Here is a 17906-nt window from a genome sequence, read left to right as displayed (position 1 = left end):
TCCCCTAAGATCAATAGAATAGATAAGATTTAACAAATGGCAAAAAAAAAAAATGCTAATCCCGTGCAAGTGGAGTGGAGAGCAATCAGTGCCTCCCTATACTCTCATACATATGGGCAGTGTTCAATTGCCATAAGCACTCATCTCCTTCCCAAATCTCCTAAGATAAGGTAGATTAAGTTTAACGCATGAAAAAAAAGAAGTAGTAATCCCTCAAATAAGTAGTGGGACGACAGATTAAGTACTCTGCCGGCTGCTGTACACATGCATAAATCAAAGAACCATTTATAAATTTGTCTAAGCTTTTTCATTGATGCTAAAATATTTGTAGTTTTCCTTCACACTGATACATTTGCTTCTACTGTATATACTACTTTTAAAACCACGAAGATGTTTAGTTTTTGCTTTCCAAAAATACCCCCACCAGTTCCTATGAATTTCAATCCTATCCCACGCCCCTTACCCACCCGGCCACCCCTCCCAACCAGTATGTGTCTTTTACCAAATTAAAACATTAACTATTTGGCTAACCATTGCCTAACCAATGGCAACTCTTCGAAAAAAGGTGTACACGGTGAGCAGATTAAAGCTAGAGTTGTTATGTGGATAAAGACAAAGTTCAACATTAAGGTGTACATGGTCAAGGAGTTTAAGGTTTTTTTTGGATGGAATTAGAATGTTGAAACTGTGAAGAGTTGGTTGAGGTGCTTGTTTTTTCTTCCAACTTTCTGTTGGAAGGCATTGTAAGGGGCCTGTTTTTTTTTTCTTTTTTCTTTTTTTGGTTTTCTGCTTGAATGAGTAAGTTTGTTTAGCTTACGACGTTCGAGCCCCCTTGATGTACCCTTTCAAGTTGGTATAATAGCTTCATTTGCCGAGCAAAAAAAAAACCCTTCGAAAAAAGGGAAAATAACTGTCATCTGTCCGTATGATATTAAAACAAAAAACAAATGGCCTTTGCAGTTTTGGTTACAACCAAGTGACCAACACATCTCGTAGCCCTTCTGGAATGCATCATGTTTGATAGTAAAGCCTCTTCCCTAGTTAGCATGGCGTTCCTCTCAATTTGACATAGTAAGGATTGAATAATCTGTTAATATTTAAGCGCATTTCACTGAGTCACACTGTTTCATCTTCTACCCTCCCGTGCATTTTTCGGCCACAAGTACCTGTTCAAGCTTGTCACGCGGCCGGGCTGGTTGACCAACAAACTTCAACTTCTCCAAAGGAACAAAGATCGTGGGTATTAGTGTCAATTTATTTCCCTTCGGTTTAATTTTGAATAGATACACATCAATACATATTTTTTTTAACATGATTAATTGCTCTCCCTTTGATTTAGATTTTATCATTAGTTGGTTTATTCCTGAGTAAAATACAGTGAGTTTAGTTGTACGTAGGTTGCACTCCAATTGCTCGACAAAATGTCTAAACAATAAATTAACAAGTGCATTGTTTTTTTAATGAGCCTAACGGCCCATCAACAACAGAGATTTGTTCCTTGGTTTGCAATTCTCGCATTTTTTTTATTTTTAGAAAAAGTACGATTCTGAAATGAAACATAAACAGTATTGACTCCAATGGTTGTCATTATAGCAAGAATCAGAGAAGAAGACATTGCATAACCACATGCTCGCTACGCTGCCTACTTCATTTGACGATAATCAAACATGGCATCCACACTCCTATTTGTTGTTCCAACACCGAATTTCCTGTCCAAATTGTGATACCAAGTTCATTGTTTCACTGGCTGAAGTAAGCCAATTTTTTTAAATTGAATTCTCAAGTTCTGTGACCAAGTATGACCCTTCAGTTGCGGGAGTCCACCCGCACACATAGCATATTATTTATTTGACTTCATGTCAATTATTAAATTTTGCCATTTGATACCCAAGCACATGGTTCCTACCAGTTGCAGTGAGCCCAAGAAATACATCCATCTTAAACTTTCATTAACCCAAAGTGGGATGAAACGCTTAGAGATTATAAAAGTGACTGAGTTGAAGTGAGCCACAGTCATTCTTATGACAGTTTTAACCAGTTAATGGCCCAAGATGCAAAAGAGGTCATATTGTTTCTTAAATGAATTGGAGTCGCCTTATGGAGTAGATGATAGGCAAAGTAGGCCTTCGTTGAGGCTTGCTTTAATTTCTGATTTAGATATTAGAAATTTGACGTCTATTTTTTTTTTTTTTTGGATGATCAGATGTTCGAGTCAGTTTTTGCTCACCTCGACTAATTCAATTTGCCGTGAAGTTAACAACCTAGCAAACCTTGCAATGACCCCAATGTTTAGCATGTTTGGCCTTCGTGCATGGGATTCGAACACACGATCTTCTGGAGGACAAACACTTATTTTCTTTCTCATACCCAATTGAACAAACTCCTTGGCGTTAGAAGTTGGAAGACTATTAGGATTAGCATGCTAACTTTTATGAGCTATATGCATGCCGAACTTATCAATTTTGAATTGTTGGCTTTTAGTTGCGGAAAATGTAAGATGGTTATACATTCAAGGAATTTGAACAAGCACAGAAAAAGTTGTATTTGTTTACATTAAGTTGAAGATCGCAAACTATTCATGTGCGAAGCAGGTGCATCCTTACTAGTATTCCCAAAAAAAGGAGATGGATTTGCGTGCTTCTATCCAACGCCTTCCAGTCCTACTAAACTTGCCAGAGATTATTTCAGACATTGACAATTATACCCTCCGATTTCTTCTTGATAATGGCCACTAGTCCTTGTCCAGTTATACTTTAATCACCAAATTCGTATTTACGTACTCAAATAGAATGAATGTCCCCCTTTCTTCAAGTGTACTTTCCGTGCCAACTTCACTGACTTCATTTTCAGGCATGGCAATCGAATCGCTTGATTTCAGAGGATAAAATGTACTCCCTCCGTCCCTATTTTAGAGTCCAGTATTCCATTTTGGGCTGTCCCTTAATAAGTGTCCATTTTGTAAAGTTAGTGGGTAAAAGTTAGTGAATTTTTCATTTTGCCCCTAAAAGTAGATTTCATTTTGAAAAGTTAGTGAGTAAAAGTGTAATGATGATGGGTAAGTAGGGAAAGTGAAGGAAAAAATTGATGTGAAAGGTATAATGATGATGTCTTTTTAATAAGTTGGAGTTACGAAGCAGGACACTTAAAAAGGGACGGAGGGAGTATCTGTTTTTTTCTTTTTCTTTTTAAGATGGGGATAACTAAAATGCTCTCTTTATATATCATCGAACTTCTGTACTTTTAATCCTAAATATGAATATACGATGGTTATATCTGTGGCATGATACATAACAAGCGGTGTACCTGCACGATACATAACGACGATAGTTTACGGGAATCTTGGCCTATAAAACCTCAGCCATGCAACGACCCACTGACAGTACTATCATCAAATTCCACAATATTCCTAGCTGAGGTGCAAGTTAGTAGTACCATGGCTTCTACCACGTCCTTCTTGGTCTTTGTCTTTGGAATTTTAGCCTCTCAATTAGTAGTAGCTTCCTCTCGCCCTATGACCGATGAGGAATACTCCATGCTAGAAATGCACCGGCAATGGATGTCTCGCCACGGGCGGGTTTACAAGGATGAACGAGAGAAGGGCGCCCGGTTTAAGCTATTCAAGGACAACATGGACCGTATCAACACGTTCAATTCCGGTCCGGACAAAGGATATAAGCTGAGCGTGAACAAATTTGCTGACCTAACCAACGAGGAGTTCCGGGCTTCTCGTAATGGTTACAAGAGGCAATCACCTAGTGAAGTGATTTCTGGCTCAGAACGAGCACCTTTTCGGTACGCAAATATAACTGTTATGCCATCTGCTATTGATTGGCGGAAGAAAGGCGCGGTTACTCCCATCAAGAACCAAGGCGATACATGTGGTAAGCATCAAAATATATATATTGGCATCATTAGTATATAGTACGAAACAACCCCATAGCCGAACCTGAATTATCAAAAAAAAATTTAAATCAGACACTAGTCTAAGCTTTAATTTTTTTCGAGACCTCAAACTCGTACGTTTGTTTTAATCTTGTTGAAGGGTCCCGGAACAAATCCTTCCTGTTTGAAGTCTCTGCATAAATTTTATGATTTGTCCATAAACTCCAAAGGCTTAGAAAACTTTGTTATTCAAAAGGCCAGCAAATTCAGACACTAGTCTAAGCTTTAACTTTTATGTTTTTTGATACATGTTGGGTCAAATATTGTGTCAAATTCTAGTAAAAGTGGTAAATATTTTATGTCAGTCGGGTCAAGTGACGTAACCCAACTAGGTCTTCTCCCCTCCGCCCTTGCTCATCCTTGAGAGCCAAGTCGATCATGATTCTGTCTACATAATACTGATTTATGTCCGACCAAATTCCCATGACATAAAATAGTTTTCCATTAATTATCGTCACAATCTTTTATACAGGAAGTTGTTGGGCGTTTTCAGCAGTGGCAGCCATGGAAGGTATTAACCAAATCAAAACCGGTAAGCTAGTATCCCTATCTGAGCAAGAGCTGGTTGACTGCGACGTTAAAGGACCAGACAAGGGTTGTGGCGGCGGGTCAATGGATTCCGCCTTCAAATTCATCAAGCACATCAAAGGTCTCACGACAGAAACCAATTACCCCTACGTGGGACGAGACAGAACTTGCAAAAGGAAGAAATTACACAAGCCTGCTGCTGCCAAGATAACGGGATACGAAGACGTGCCAAAGAACAACGAGAAGGCCTTGCTTCAGGCCGTGGCTAACCAACCGGTATCCGTTGCCATTGATTTCAGTGCGTCCGACTTCCAATTCTACTCCAGCGGTGTCTACAACGGAATGTGCAGCACGATGCTTGACCATGGTGTGACCACGGTTGGATACGGGACTAGTAGTGATGGGACTAAGTATTGGTTGGTTAAGAATTCGTATGGCTCAGGATGGGGTGACAATGGGTATATAAAGATGAAGAGAGATGTGGCTGCCAAGGAAGGCTTGTGTGGGATTGCTATGGAGGCTTCTTACCCAGTAATGGATTAGTACTGATCAGTGGAAGTGTGATAATGATATATGTTATTACAATTATAGCCATGATATATATTGTGGAATATTTTGGTTTCAAAGTTCTGGCCATTATATATTTTAAATAAGATTAGTTGCTACTGTATGTCATCTATTTTTTCTGGACTTGTATATTTGGTTTCAACGCCGCCAAAAGTCTATTTCGTTGTTGTAACTCTGGGAGTATCCAATAATTGACCGGAAATTTGTGGTTGCAAGTTAAGACTTCACCTTGTATTAGGCCATTCATGACCTATGAGACCCCCAAAAAAATGCCAACAACAGAATAGAACAAAAAGATCAGCTAAATCGAACACCCACCCCGAGCAAACGAATTTGATTTTTTGCTTAGGGCCGCGGCCACATATAGTATTTCAAAAACGACGACCTCCAAAACTTGTGCAGTACAGTATTGTATTATTCATTAGGTTTACAAAATTAAACCCGTTGAAAATAGATCTGCTAAAAAAGGGGGCTGAATCGCATAAAAATGCAAAAGTTACTTCTACTAATTGATAATTTTAAATGTTTGTGATGATGAATAGCTATTTAAATTTTTAGCCTACTGAATACTAGTAGAAATATTTTTGCTCTGTGAGTTGATTTATCTTTTCAATTTTTGTGGTGAAAGCACATAAAGGGTTCCTATATATTTTTTAAAATTCTTTGGAACCACAATCCCAAGGCTGGCTTAATGGTCCGGAGGCAATTGGGTCTATGATTTTCTTTTTGAAACCTCTCAAAAGCTATCAACTTATGTGAGGTGATTAGTTCATACGAAATTTCCCTCCAGCTTTAAATGAGCTCTCGACTGCTAAACAGTGGCATAAGTCCTCGGAAAATTATTTGAGGTATAAGTGAAAACTGTCTCAATCACCAGAAGGGCACCCACTGCCACACAATGTGTAATGAGGTCGATCTAGTGGGACCACAAAACGATAGGATAAGAAAAAAAAATTATATTGTGCTCCAGGAGCAATACTCCCTCCCACAAAAGTGTGCCTCCTCCCTCGTACGAAAGCGTGGGGCCATAAAATATTGGGAGTGTTTCATTGGTGAAAGTGTTTCTCAAACAAACTAACCGCAAAAAAGTAGTCCAAATTTGGGGGGTATAGTTGAGTGATGGATTATGAAATACTGGAAGCACTAACCAAAGTACAAAAATTCTAAGGTTCCGACGGAGGGATTCCGACCGGATTTCCGGCGGCGCACTTGCCCCACTTCGGCCACTGGACGGTTGATCCGATCCGCCCAAAAATTCTATAAAAAAAAAATTGAATGAGCCTTCGCGAGAATCAACGACATCCGACATGTGTAGGTGGCCGATTCAAACACTCTATTTTTGTGTGTATATATATATATATATGTGTTGATGATGGGGTTGGCTTTGAAAATGAAATCGTTTCATCTTCAAGGTATATATTTCTGATGGTATTTGAAGGGTGGCGATAATGCCACGACATCATTTGTTACTGCCACGAAACTAGCTATATACTGTTCGGACACTTTTGCCCTCCGTCTCTTCATCTGACTGGATCCTTTGCTCTTCAACTTTTTCTCTCACTAAAACTCGATCGCAATGACTCTTTGCTCTTTTAAATTTTTCTCTCACTAGAACTCACAGCAAATGGGTTGAATTGAATCTCATCCTTTCTCTGTCTTGCACCATAATCCCAGCAAACCTCATCGGCTCATCCTCATATCCGACAACGCTACTTCATTCAACAATGAATTGGATTGTAGATTCATTGAACTTGGGGTTCTATACATACATGAAAGTATGAAACACAAGTTTATACATATATGTTTGGAATCAATTCAATAAACAATTAATAATCCGCCTCTTTGATCATCCCCATGAGCCAACACCGCAAACGACAAGGCCGTTGCTGCTGTCCCGCTTTTTGTATTAGGGTTTCGAGTTGATCTGGACTTTGTTTCAGACCCATCGATCTGAATAGAGATCCGAGTTCGAGCTGGGTTGGGCTTCTGTCGTCGTTCTCGTCAAAACAATTGGAAAATTTCTCTCAACTCTAGTGTACGTGCTCTGGTACTACATGGATCGAAATTCGAAACAGTAATGAAGGAGAGAGAGGGTTATACTTCTGTTACCTTGCTTTGCACAGATTGCCAAGAGAGATGAAAAACGTGAAAAAAGGACAATAGTGTCCGAATAATGGATAGTTTCGTGGTATTAACAAATGATGTCGTGAACATGTATGGCTGGCGCTTGATTTTCATTATTCTCCTCAAATGACGTGCATCCTTGGGGCATTTAATTTAGGGTACTATTAGTTTAGTACCAATAAATGATTTTCATAAATCGGAGATAAGGTCAAAGAGAGAAAGGGAATCGAACATCTTGTGACCAAAGAGAGTCTTTAGTTGTTCTTAAAAAAATTAATTACTCGCTTAATTTCTCATTTGCTTGAGTCAAGTCTTTGAGAGCTGAAGAAACTTTTAGGTATACCAACCAAATTGCACAAAAAATCAAAATTGGGTTTTGATTCGGTGTGTTTTTTGATTCAGTTTTGGTTTTCTTCAATTTTCACATGTGCCGATCATGTATCAAATAAAGTCAAATGAACACAATTTTTGACATGATTAAGGTTCTTGCCGAACTCTATAAAATGAATAAAATCAATTATCCAAATGTGATCGGAAAATGAATGAGCCCGTTCTAGAACACTTTTTTAAAAAATAAGTACTTATTTCATATTTTCAAACTAAAAAATAATGTAAACGAAAAATAAATTTTTAATTTTTTTTGCACCGTATTAAAGATCTCATTGAGATCTCTTAAACAAGATCCATATTGCATAGTTTTAGATTTTAATAAGCCCATTATTTTTTAGCTTGAAATTGCCTTCTTAAAAAATAAGTACTTATTCTGCTTTCTGGAACGGAGCCTAACTCATCTATCAAAGTGGTAGGGCCGGTTTTAGGCAAACACTGAGGATGCAGCCACATCGAGACCCAAAAATTTTCAGGCTTTTAGGAAGAGGAGTGCTAGGTACCCTGAATGAATACACATAAATGATCCCGAATTTGAAAATCAATGGTCCAGATTCATTTAAGGTCAATCAGGACCATTGATTTTCAAATTCAGGGTCATTTCTGGATACTCTTTCGGGGTACATAAAATTTTCCTTTTAGGAAACTCCATTGGCTGGCGAGAACTAACAAAGAACTAATTACAAATTGAGGAAAATCTTTTCACGGAGCTTTCCATAAATAGTTGTTTACGGAGGAGAATCTCAAGCATCCAAAATGTTTTGGACAGTCCGGATTCTAATGAAATCAAATTCTTCCCCGGAAAAGTGTTCATTTAAATTCGAACTGTCCAAAACCGAAATCGCGCGGCTCTGTGAACAATCTATTTATAGCACGCGGCTCCGTGAATAAGTCTATCTCTTACTAATTAGCGTCCATCAAAATAGTAATCCCTCAGATAAGTAGTGGGACAAATTAAGCCAGCTGCTGGCTGTTGTACACATGCATAAATCAGAGAACCATATTTATACATTAATTATCCAAGCTTTTTCCACCCACCATTGATGCTAAAATATTTGTAGTTTTCCTTCAAAGTACTGATACATTTGCTTCTCGAGTACATATTCAGAGAAGAATAATGTGCGAAAAAAAGGAGATGGATTTGCGTGCTTCTATCAAACACCTTCCTAGACATAACAGAGATTTATTTTTGTCATACCCTCCAAGTTCTTCTTGACATAGAACTAGTCCTTCTGTTCGATCGCATTCGATTCTTGGAGACAAGCCGCAAGAGAGTAATTTCTTGTGAATTTTCTAATTCCGACGTGAAAGCAACTGGTTTACTGTATGATGTATAGGAAAGATATATTGATTCATCCTAGTACTTATGCTTGTCGTGAATTAATGGACAAAATCCTCAACGATCGAATTGTGGCTACTGTCATCTTTTTGTTGGTGCAAATATATACACGGATTTAGCTATAATATTATTCCACACTCCGTGTACATAATTGTTTTTGGATGTGAGAGTTTCGATTTAACTTTGAATCTTTTTTCTTTCCAACTTTAGATTCCAAAAAAGTCTATAACCGCAGCCAAAATGCAGCCAGAATGCACGCATACTTACACAAAGCGCACACATAAAATGTGTATGGCTCACGCACACTACATTATCAGTATGTGTGGTCTTATGCATTTATATGAGCTTTGTGCATTTGTGTATGTATTTTGGGTGTTAGTAGACTTGTTTAAATTCTTGTATAGTTGTTTGAGTTAATTTTTTTTCCTCGTTGCTCTACTTTTTGTGATTCTCAAGTATAACTGTGCATGTATTCATGTAATATGCTTAATCCTTTTATTCCCTTCAAGTTTTATTTTGCTCAAAGATTCCTCGTTGTACATCCTGTATTTAACTTTGTTGCTTTTTATTGCGTGTATTAGAACATCTCCAGTAGACCCCTCAAACAGTAAACATCATAAATTTACAGATTTTTGTACCTCGTACATATTTCAACAAGTACCTCAAATATCTCACCCCACTACAAGAAAAATGGTCATTCCCGGCATTTTTATTCTCGACATTTTAATTAATGCCGGAAAAGCCACTATTACCGGCATTTCAAGAAATGCCAAAAAAAAAAAATTATTACCGGCGTTTGTTTAAAAAAATGCCGGCAAAAGTTGAGTTTTCCGCCAAAATAAGTACCGCCAAACTATTACCGGCATTTGTTGAAAAAAATGCCGAGAAAAATCTATGTATAATATAAATATTTTTCATTGAGCAATATAACCCAATATGGTAGCTAGCCCAGTTGGTAGCTTCACGCGCACGTGAGGCAAAGGTCGCGAGTTCGAATCTTGGGGCAAGCAAATTCTTCACAAAATTTGCACGACACGTGGCGGACACATGGGCGGCACGCAAGCGACATGTGGCTGACACGTGGGCGACACACAAGCACCATGTGGGCGTCCCGTGGCGCCCATGTGGCATATTGTCTTACAGGGTACAATTTTTCTCGGCATTTGTACAAATGCCGCAAATGAGTCTATCTATTCCCGGCATTTATAGAGACCTTTCTCGGCATTTGTACCTTTACCGACATACACCTAGACGGCATTTGTTATAAATGCCGGTAATACTTGACAAATGCCGATAATACTCTTTACCTGCATTTTTTGAACTTTTAGGAGCATTTATGAAATGCCGGGAAAAACAAAATTTCTTCTAGTGCCCCTCGGATTTTTTTCCTCACCCTTCAGTGAAGATAACAATACACAAGAACACTAAAATTTAAAATTAAAGTCTGTTGGAGTGCACTTTGAAATCAAATTCTGAAGTTAGCTAGTAGTAGTAAAGTGCATTGTTGATGATAAATTTTGTAATTTATAAATCATACTAGTGTCCACTCTGAATTAGTTACGTACGTGTTCATGATAATTCAAAATTGTCAGCAGACGCTCAATTAATAATCCATAAGCACATCATCAGAAGTTGTCCCTGTGCTTGCTTTTTTTTTTTTTGTAAAGAACAAGATCATTCCAGTTATATTAATACCAAAAAAAAATAAAGTACAATCAAAACATCCAAACAAAATTTAAAAAAAATTAACAAAGCAGAACAAAGTACAAAGAAAAACTACATGACTTGATTGATGACTTGCTAAGGCACAAATGGGAGCATGAAGAGAGCAACTTTGATACAATCATAGACACTTACACATATAATCTCTCTAACTTTACGTCAGGACACATATAATTTCTCTCACATTAAGTCACGCTTGACTTTTTTTTTTTGCTCGATAGAAGAAAATTTTATTAAACTCAAAAAGGGTATATCGAATTTAAAATTTTATTAATCTCTATATTAAGTCACACCTAACTTAATATAGAAATTTTGTATTTATAAGTATTTGTGATCGTAAATTTATGAATAAGAAGGGGAGCAAACTAAGCGTGAATCCCAAAAAGCAGATGATGGGAAAGCATTATTCATAGGTATTCAAACACTCATCTACCTTTTCGAATTTTCAAGATTTCACATTGGGAATTGGGTTTTTCCATCTTTTGCCAAAAAGCAGATGATGGGAATCCATTTCCAACGTGAAATCTTGAAATCAAATATCAAAAGGCTTCCAAAATACAAAAATGCTACTCACACAACAATCTAAATACAACAACTTACACAACCTCTCACATGCATGTGGGCTCCACACACTGTGTGTGGAGCCCACATGCATGTGAGAGGTTGTGTAAGTTGTTGTGTTTTTTTTTTTTTTTGAAAAGAGTCATTCATTCAACACAAGCCCATTGGGCAAACAGATTCCAGAACAGATACAGGAAAGAACCAAAGTAACCTAAACGTTGATCTCAAGCACCTACTGCCGAAGCAGGCCCCGCGATAACGCCGGTACATAAAAGCCAATCTGGGTCTAGATAACAGAGGATCTAAAGATATCCACAGCTCAAACCCTAAATAAATAAGCATCGCTGAAATCTGAAGGCAAACAACAACAAATCAACTAAAATCTAACAGGTCTCATGGACAAACCACACGGGGCACCGGAACAGGATGAGCATTGAACACCACCAAACCACGGCGACCGAAGACCAGTCTTCTTCCAGCCAAAACTGCTGCGCAGCCCAAAACAAACACCACCGGACCACCACCAGCCCCAACACCACCACCGAAACCCACCAGCCCCAAAAACAGACATCCAAATACACGGAGATCACCAACATCGGACCATTCCTCAATAGGCGCCGAGTTATTTGCCCACCACCATCACCCACCAGATCTGGAACACTCAGACTAGTACAGAAACCGGACGGGGGAGACCCGCCGGTAGAAAACACTGAAAAACAGAAAACAAAACTCACATCCCGGAACACATCTCCCTTATTCAGCCGCATTGATGTCCACCGCTGGGCCGCCCTCCACACGCCGCTTTCCTTGCTCCGACTTGAACCTGGAGAAAAAACCAGACATCACGGACGAGCACCGCCACGGGAGCCGGATCTCTGGGTCAAAAAAATCAGAAATCAAAAACAAGCAAAACAGGGAGGACGGGAGAACAGAGGGGAAAACGACAGTGGGAGGTCAGGAGATGGGGGAGGGGAGGAGGAGGGGAGGTGGAGGAGGAGGGGCCAGCCCCCACCCCCCAGGAGAGAACCCTAGCCGCTGCAAAAGTTAGAGAGAGGGCAGAGGAAAAGTTAGAGAGAGAGAAAACTGTAATCGGTAAGTTGTTGTATTTGGATTATTGTGTGAGTATCATTTTTGTTCAAAATATAAATTTGGCAAATGCTAACGGTTGTCCCGGGCACAAGTTTAATTAAGCATATCAAATGACTTAAAAAGCTGGTAAACACCATTTTGACTAGTAATTAAGGATAATTAACTACATTGGTAAAGGAGGAATTCTCCTACTACTTTCATTTAGCGTACGTAGTAGAACTGAATATTATAGTATCGAATCTACTCTTGTTCAAAGTCTCTTCTTTTTTTTTCCTTTTTCTTTCATTTTTGAAAATATATATATTTTCTTTTGAAGTGATAATGAATAGGTTTTTGTTTTTAAATTAATCTCAAGATTTACTTTTGAATTATACGGGACTTACAAAAAAAAATTATTACTGAAATTTCCTCCAATTACAATTATGATGAAAATTTCTGTAATGAGGATTGTTAATTGACCTTATTGTTAGCAAGGTTGAGGACTGTTAATCATGCTATATTTTTGGTATTTTTTCGTTTTTTATTGCTGAATTCAATTATTATTTTTTGGATTAATCATCCATCTCAACAAAAGAGTCTAAAAAGTAAAACAAATGGGAAAATGACGGCCAAGAACGTGTTTGATAATTAATATCCGCCAAGGATATTTTCAACATTAACAAATATTCTTAGCATGTCTTTGGCTGGTATTAATTATCAAAACATATCCTGGACCGTCATTTTCCCAAAACTAATTATGACCAAAAGCCGAGAAATTCATTATATACAAATAAATAAATAAATATTGCCATCTTATATGAACATTCAAATTTCATATAAGATGTTGTGCACATCTGGCCGGGCATCTCAACCATCTGAGCATTCAAGCCATTTATTGCCGAGGTGAAATTTGGACCGTTGGATTACCGAACGAACAGCTCGAATGCGGACAGCGCACAGTGCCGTACAGCACCATCCCCCAGTTCATTTCGGTGTAGGGGTACTACCAGAAACAATCAGAACCTCAATCAATAATGTGTTGTTCTCAAAAAAAAAACAATTATTGTTTTGATGTGGTCCATTAATCCTAAACTAATGATAGCTCATGTTGATTACAATGTAGTGCATAATAACTTTCTAGTATAAACTTATGGCATTTCTTATCAGAAAACTAATGCCCCAAAAGATATTGGCCACTGATTCTTTACCTTTGACCCAAAAGATAGTGCGAGTCAAGCCACTAGCCAGAGTCATCGGCTCTTTTTCCCCCTACCCTCTCTGGTCTTCTTTGTACTGCAAATTGTGGTCAAATGACCTGGAGTCATCTCAATATGTAATCCCACTTTCAAAATAACGTGCAGCGTGGTGTGGCCCAGGCGCGACGTCTCCACCAGAGTTTGAGGGGTTCAAAAAATAAATTAAAAATTTGTACATTTTTGCGTGTAATTTGATATTTCTTGTTTATTGTTGGCACTAAATCAATCGTGCAGATCGAGCAGAGTAAGGGAAATTTTACTTAAATTTGTGAGTAAATAGATATACCATACATATAGCTCAACAAAGTAAAATAAATTAGGCTCGATAAGTCTTCAAGCAAAATAAACATAATTATCTTATATAGTGTTTTGTATGCAAAAAAATTTGTGCACGCTTTTGTCACCATTGAGTTAAAATTCTGTAGCCACTGCGGGTGTGGTCCAATATGCAATTCCACTTTCCCGACAACAATTTTTTGCACACATTCGCAGTCCACGCCATCTAGAGGGCGTACTCGATGGTAATGGTAATGGTACAATAGTAAATAAAAACAGTCGTTCGTGCAAAATGCGTCTAGACAACAACTTAACTTGTTCACACACTATCCGAAAAATATGTTTTTCCTCTGTGGATTCTACTCACAGAAAGTCTAATGGTACAAATTTATATCTGCACCAGTGGGTACAAACCCTATTTTGGGCCTCAAAAAATTGATCGGAGTCGCTCATTTTGTTTAAAATACTTTGCTTATGATCCTTGCAAAAAATAAGCTCAATCCAATATCGGCAAGTGCATTTACGAAACATCCAACTTTGCTTTCGAATTCAAGCTTAAATTTTGGGACAAAGTTGGACGTTTTGCAGACGCCCTAACCGATACCGGATTGAACTTATTTTTTGTAGGAGCTGTAAATAAAGTATTTTAAATAAAATGAGTGGTTCCGATCTTTTTTTTAGACTCAAAATGGGACCAAAAAGAGATTTGTACACACCAATAGCACCTCTCACTACTACTAAACGGTATCATGATTAATTGATAATCATGATTCACTCTCCCGTCATATAGCAACAACATAGAGGTCATTTCCCAGGTCACTTCTAAGCGAACTACCCATTTTTCCAGGTGACACTTTGACCCATTCTTTTTGAAATTTTGGATTTGAATTAGTAAGTAACGAGTGTTAAGAGAAATAGAGTAATGATTGAAAATAGGGGTAATGAATGGAGAGAGATAAAGCGAAAAATAAGATTAATGATTGGAGAGAAATAGTATCATGATTATTAGAATTCAAAATTCAAAACCCTTAAACGAAATGATCTTTTAGCTTCCGTCACTAGTTTTTCGAACCTTTTTTTGTTTTGTCCTTGTTCAAAAAAAAATGCGTTTGTTAATCTTGTGTCAAACTTTTGTGAAAAGTAATTCGTCTCGATGAAAAGAATTGGAAAAGGAAAAAAAATTACTTATGACTTTATACAGTATTTTTGGACATATCCAAGAAAAAACCCAAAAAACTTGAAACCAAAAAAGTTTGACGCAAAATTAACAAATACAAAAAATTAAAATTGAATAAGGGCAAAACCAAAAAAAAACCAACACAAAAAGCTATGGAGAATAACACCTTAAGCAAACTACTATCATATACTCGTGCTTATAAACTTTTGTCAATAGAAAAAATTCCATCTATAAAATGATAAAAAAAAAAATGCTAAAAACAGCCCAATGAGATTGTCTGTCATTAAGGTTTAAAAAGTGACGTAGAAAAAAAAAAGGTTTAAAAAGTATATTGAAAGTTTTGAAAAAAGCACTCTCTCATCCCATTTCGATAGTCCCATACAAAAATACCTGCAATTTTTGGATAAAAATAAACTACTTCTGTTCGTAGCTTTTTAAATTGAGGGGGCTTATTGAGGATACAAATAATAATTAAAGTAGCTGTCATTGACAATTTAAACTTTTTGACGAGTTGGTAGTTAATAATCTAATAAATGCAAGATATTTTGGGCCAACTTACGCGCACTTCAGACTAATTTCTACACTCTCTTCCACACGTTGATGCATGCATGGGAGTGAGGTGACCGCAAATGTTATTAACAATAAGAGTGGAACATGAAATCCTAAGAATGATTAAACTTCTAAGTCTCAGAACAAGCACCAGGCCAATTCATTGGGCTACATAGACTTTGTCTCGTCTTTAATTTGCTTAGAACCACTCACGGAAAAGAAATTCAAATGATATAACCTCAACTTTGTGTCATGATCAGAAAGGAACATGAGAGCCTGAGAGGCTAAACGGATTTTGTTGCACTTGTGGAGGTCTAAATCAGAACATTTCTTCCACCCAAAAACAAAAATATCAGAACATTCCGTGAGCTCTCTCTCTCTCTCTCTCTCTCTCTCTCTCTCTCTCTCTGCCTATAAAACCTGAGCCATGCAATGCAACGACCCACAAACACTATCATCAACTACCACAATATTCCTATAGCTTTATTAGTTCTATGGCTTCTACCATGTCCTTCTTGGTCTTCGCCTTTGGAATTTTAGCCTCTCAATTAGTAGTAGCTTCCTCTCGCCTTATCAATGAGGAAAATTCCATGCTAGAAATGCACCAGCAATGGATGTCTCGCCACGGACGGGTTTACAAGGATGAACAAGAGGAGGGCGCCCGGTTCAAGATATTCAAGGACAACGTGGACCGTATCAACGCGTTCAATTCCGGTGCGGACAAAGGATACAAGCTGAGTGTGAACCAATTTGCTGACCTGACCAACGAGGAGTTCCGGGCTTCTCGTCGTAATGGTTACAAGAGGCAATCACCTAGTCAAGTGATTTCTGGCTCAGAACCTTTTCGGTACACAAATGTAACCGTTGCATTGTCTGCTATTGATTGGTGGAAGAAAGGCGCGGTTACTCCCGTCCAAGACCAAGGCGCATGTGGTAAGCTTTAGGATATACAATATTGACATCAGTAAAATATACTAAATAAATTAGGTCCTTTTAAAATATAAATAATAAACTTGTATGTCTGTTTTAATCTTGTCAAAGAGGTCCGGGGAAAAATACTTCTTGTACTTCGAAGGATCAGCATAAATTTTTATGATTTGTCTATAAACTCCAAAGGCTTAGAAAACTTTGTTATTCAAGGGGCCAGCAAAACAATGGACGGCTCTTAACAACAACTATTTTATGCTAGTCGATCAGGTCAAGTGACGTGACCCCACTCTATGACCTTCTTCCCTCTGGGTCGTGCTTGAAAACCAATTCACTCTCTCTACTAATTAATTTCTGGCCCACAAAATTCCCATGTCGTCAATTGTTTGACATTAATATATTATTGTTACAATCTTCTATATATAGGAAGTTGTTGGGCGTTTTCGGCAGTGGCAGCCATGGAAGGTATTTACAAAATCAAAACCGGTAATCTATTATCCCTATCCAAGCAAGAGTTGGTTGACTGTGACGTTAAAGGAGAAGACGAGGGTTGCAGCGGCGGGTATATGAATAATGCCTTTGAATTCATCAAGCAGAACAAAGGCCTCACGACAGAAGCCAAATACCCTTACGTGGGACAAGACGGAACCTGCAAAAGCAAGAAACTACGCACGCCTGCTACCAAGATAACCGGATACGAAGACGTGCCAAGGAACAGCGAGAAGGCCTTGCTCCAAGCCGTGGCTAACCAACCGGTGTCGGTTGCCATTGAAGCCGGTGGAGACGACTTCCAATTCTACTCGAGCGGTGTCTACAACGGAACGTGCGGCACGATGCTTGACCATGGTGTGACCGCGGTTGGATACGGGACTACTAGTGATGGGACTAAGTACTGGTTGGTTAAGAATTCGTGGGGGACTGGATGGGGTGACAATGGGTATATAAAGATGAAGAGAGATGTGGCTGCCAAGGAAGGCCTGTGTGGGATTGCTATGTATGCTTCTTACCCAGTAATGGATTAGGACTGATTAGTGGAAGTGTGATAATGATATGTGTTCTTACAATTATAGCCATGATATATATATATATATATATATATATATATATATATATATATATATATATATATATATATATATATATATATTGTGGAATATTTTGCTTTCAAAGCTTTTGGCCATTATATTTTAAATAAGATTAGTTTCTATATGTCATCTATTTTTACTGGACTTGTATATTTCTTCGGTTACATGACATATAATATAGTCCATTGGAATTCCTTATTGAGGTAATCCATTGCGAACTTTAAGCCAATCATGACCATATAGCAGATCGCAAAGCCACAATGTAGGTTTCGTCACTAGGTTTCAACGCCAAAAGTCTACCTTATAAAATGTAAGATATAATAATATTTTTGAAAGACACGAATTTCGATAATTGGATAAACAAATTGGGACAGAGGGAGTAACAAGCAACGTTATAT

At 37.9% G+C, this 17906-nt stretch overlaps 2 protein-coding genes and 1 long non-coding RNA gene across 3 annotated transcripts; 2 read left to right on the top strand and 1 right to left on the bottom strand.

Moving 5' to 3' along the window:
* Positions 1-3217: 3217 nt before the first annotated feature.
* Positions 3218-5140, top strand: LOC131312819 (senescence-specific cysteine protease SAG12-like). Its single transcript, XM_058340822.1, has 2 exons — positions 3218-3881; positions 4415-5140. The coding sequence occupies exons 1-2, from the start codon at positions 3281-3283 to the stop codon at positions 5011-5013; spliced, it is 1200 nt and encodes a 399-aa protein (XP_058196805.1). The 5' UTR covers positions 3218-3280; the 3' UTR covers positions 5014-5140.
* On the bottom strand, positions 4927-5266 carry LOC131312825 (uncharacterized). The gene is made up of 2 exons (XR_009195988.1): positions 5181-5266; positions 4927-5146 (listed from the first exon to the last, which is right to left on the bottom strand). It is a non-coding gene; the product is annotated as an uncharacterized LOC131312825 (long non-coding RNA).
* A 10667-nt stretch (positions 5267-15933) lies between these two features.
* LOC131313394 (ervatamin-B-like) lies at positions 15934-17632 on the top strand. Its single transcript, XM_058341682.1, has 2 exons — positions 15934-16429; positions 16850-17632. Exons 1-2 carry the CDS (start codon positions 15991-15993, stop codon positions 17443-17445), a joined length of 1035 nt encoding a protein of 344 aa, XP_058197665.1. The 5' UTR covers positions 15934-15990; the 3' UTR covers positions 17446-17632.
* Positions 17633-17906: the final 274 nt, after the last annotated feature.

This window comes from Rhododendron vialii, chromosome 13a (genome assembly GCF_030253575.1).
Source record: "Rhododendron vialii isolate Sample 1 chromosome 13a, ASM3025357v1".
Classification (NCBI taxonomy): domain Eukaryota; kingdom Viridiplantae; phylum Streptophyta; class Magnoliopsida; order Ericales; family Ericaceae; genus Rhododendron; species Rhododendron vialii.
The sequence above is the reverse complement of the archived record's forward strand: the minus strand, read 5'-3'. Positions and strand labels throughout refer to the sequence as shown.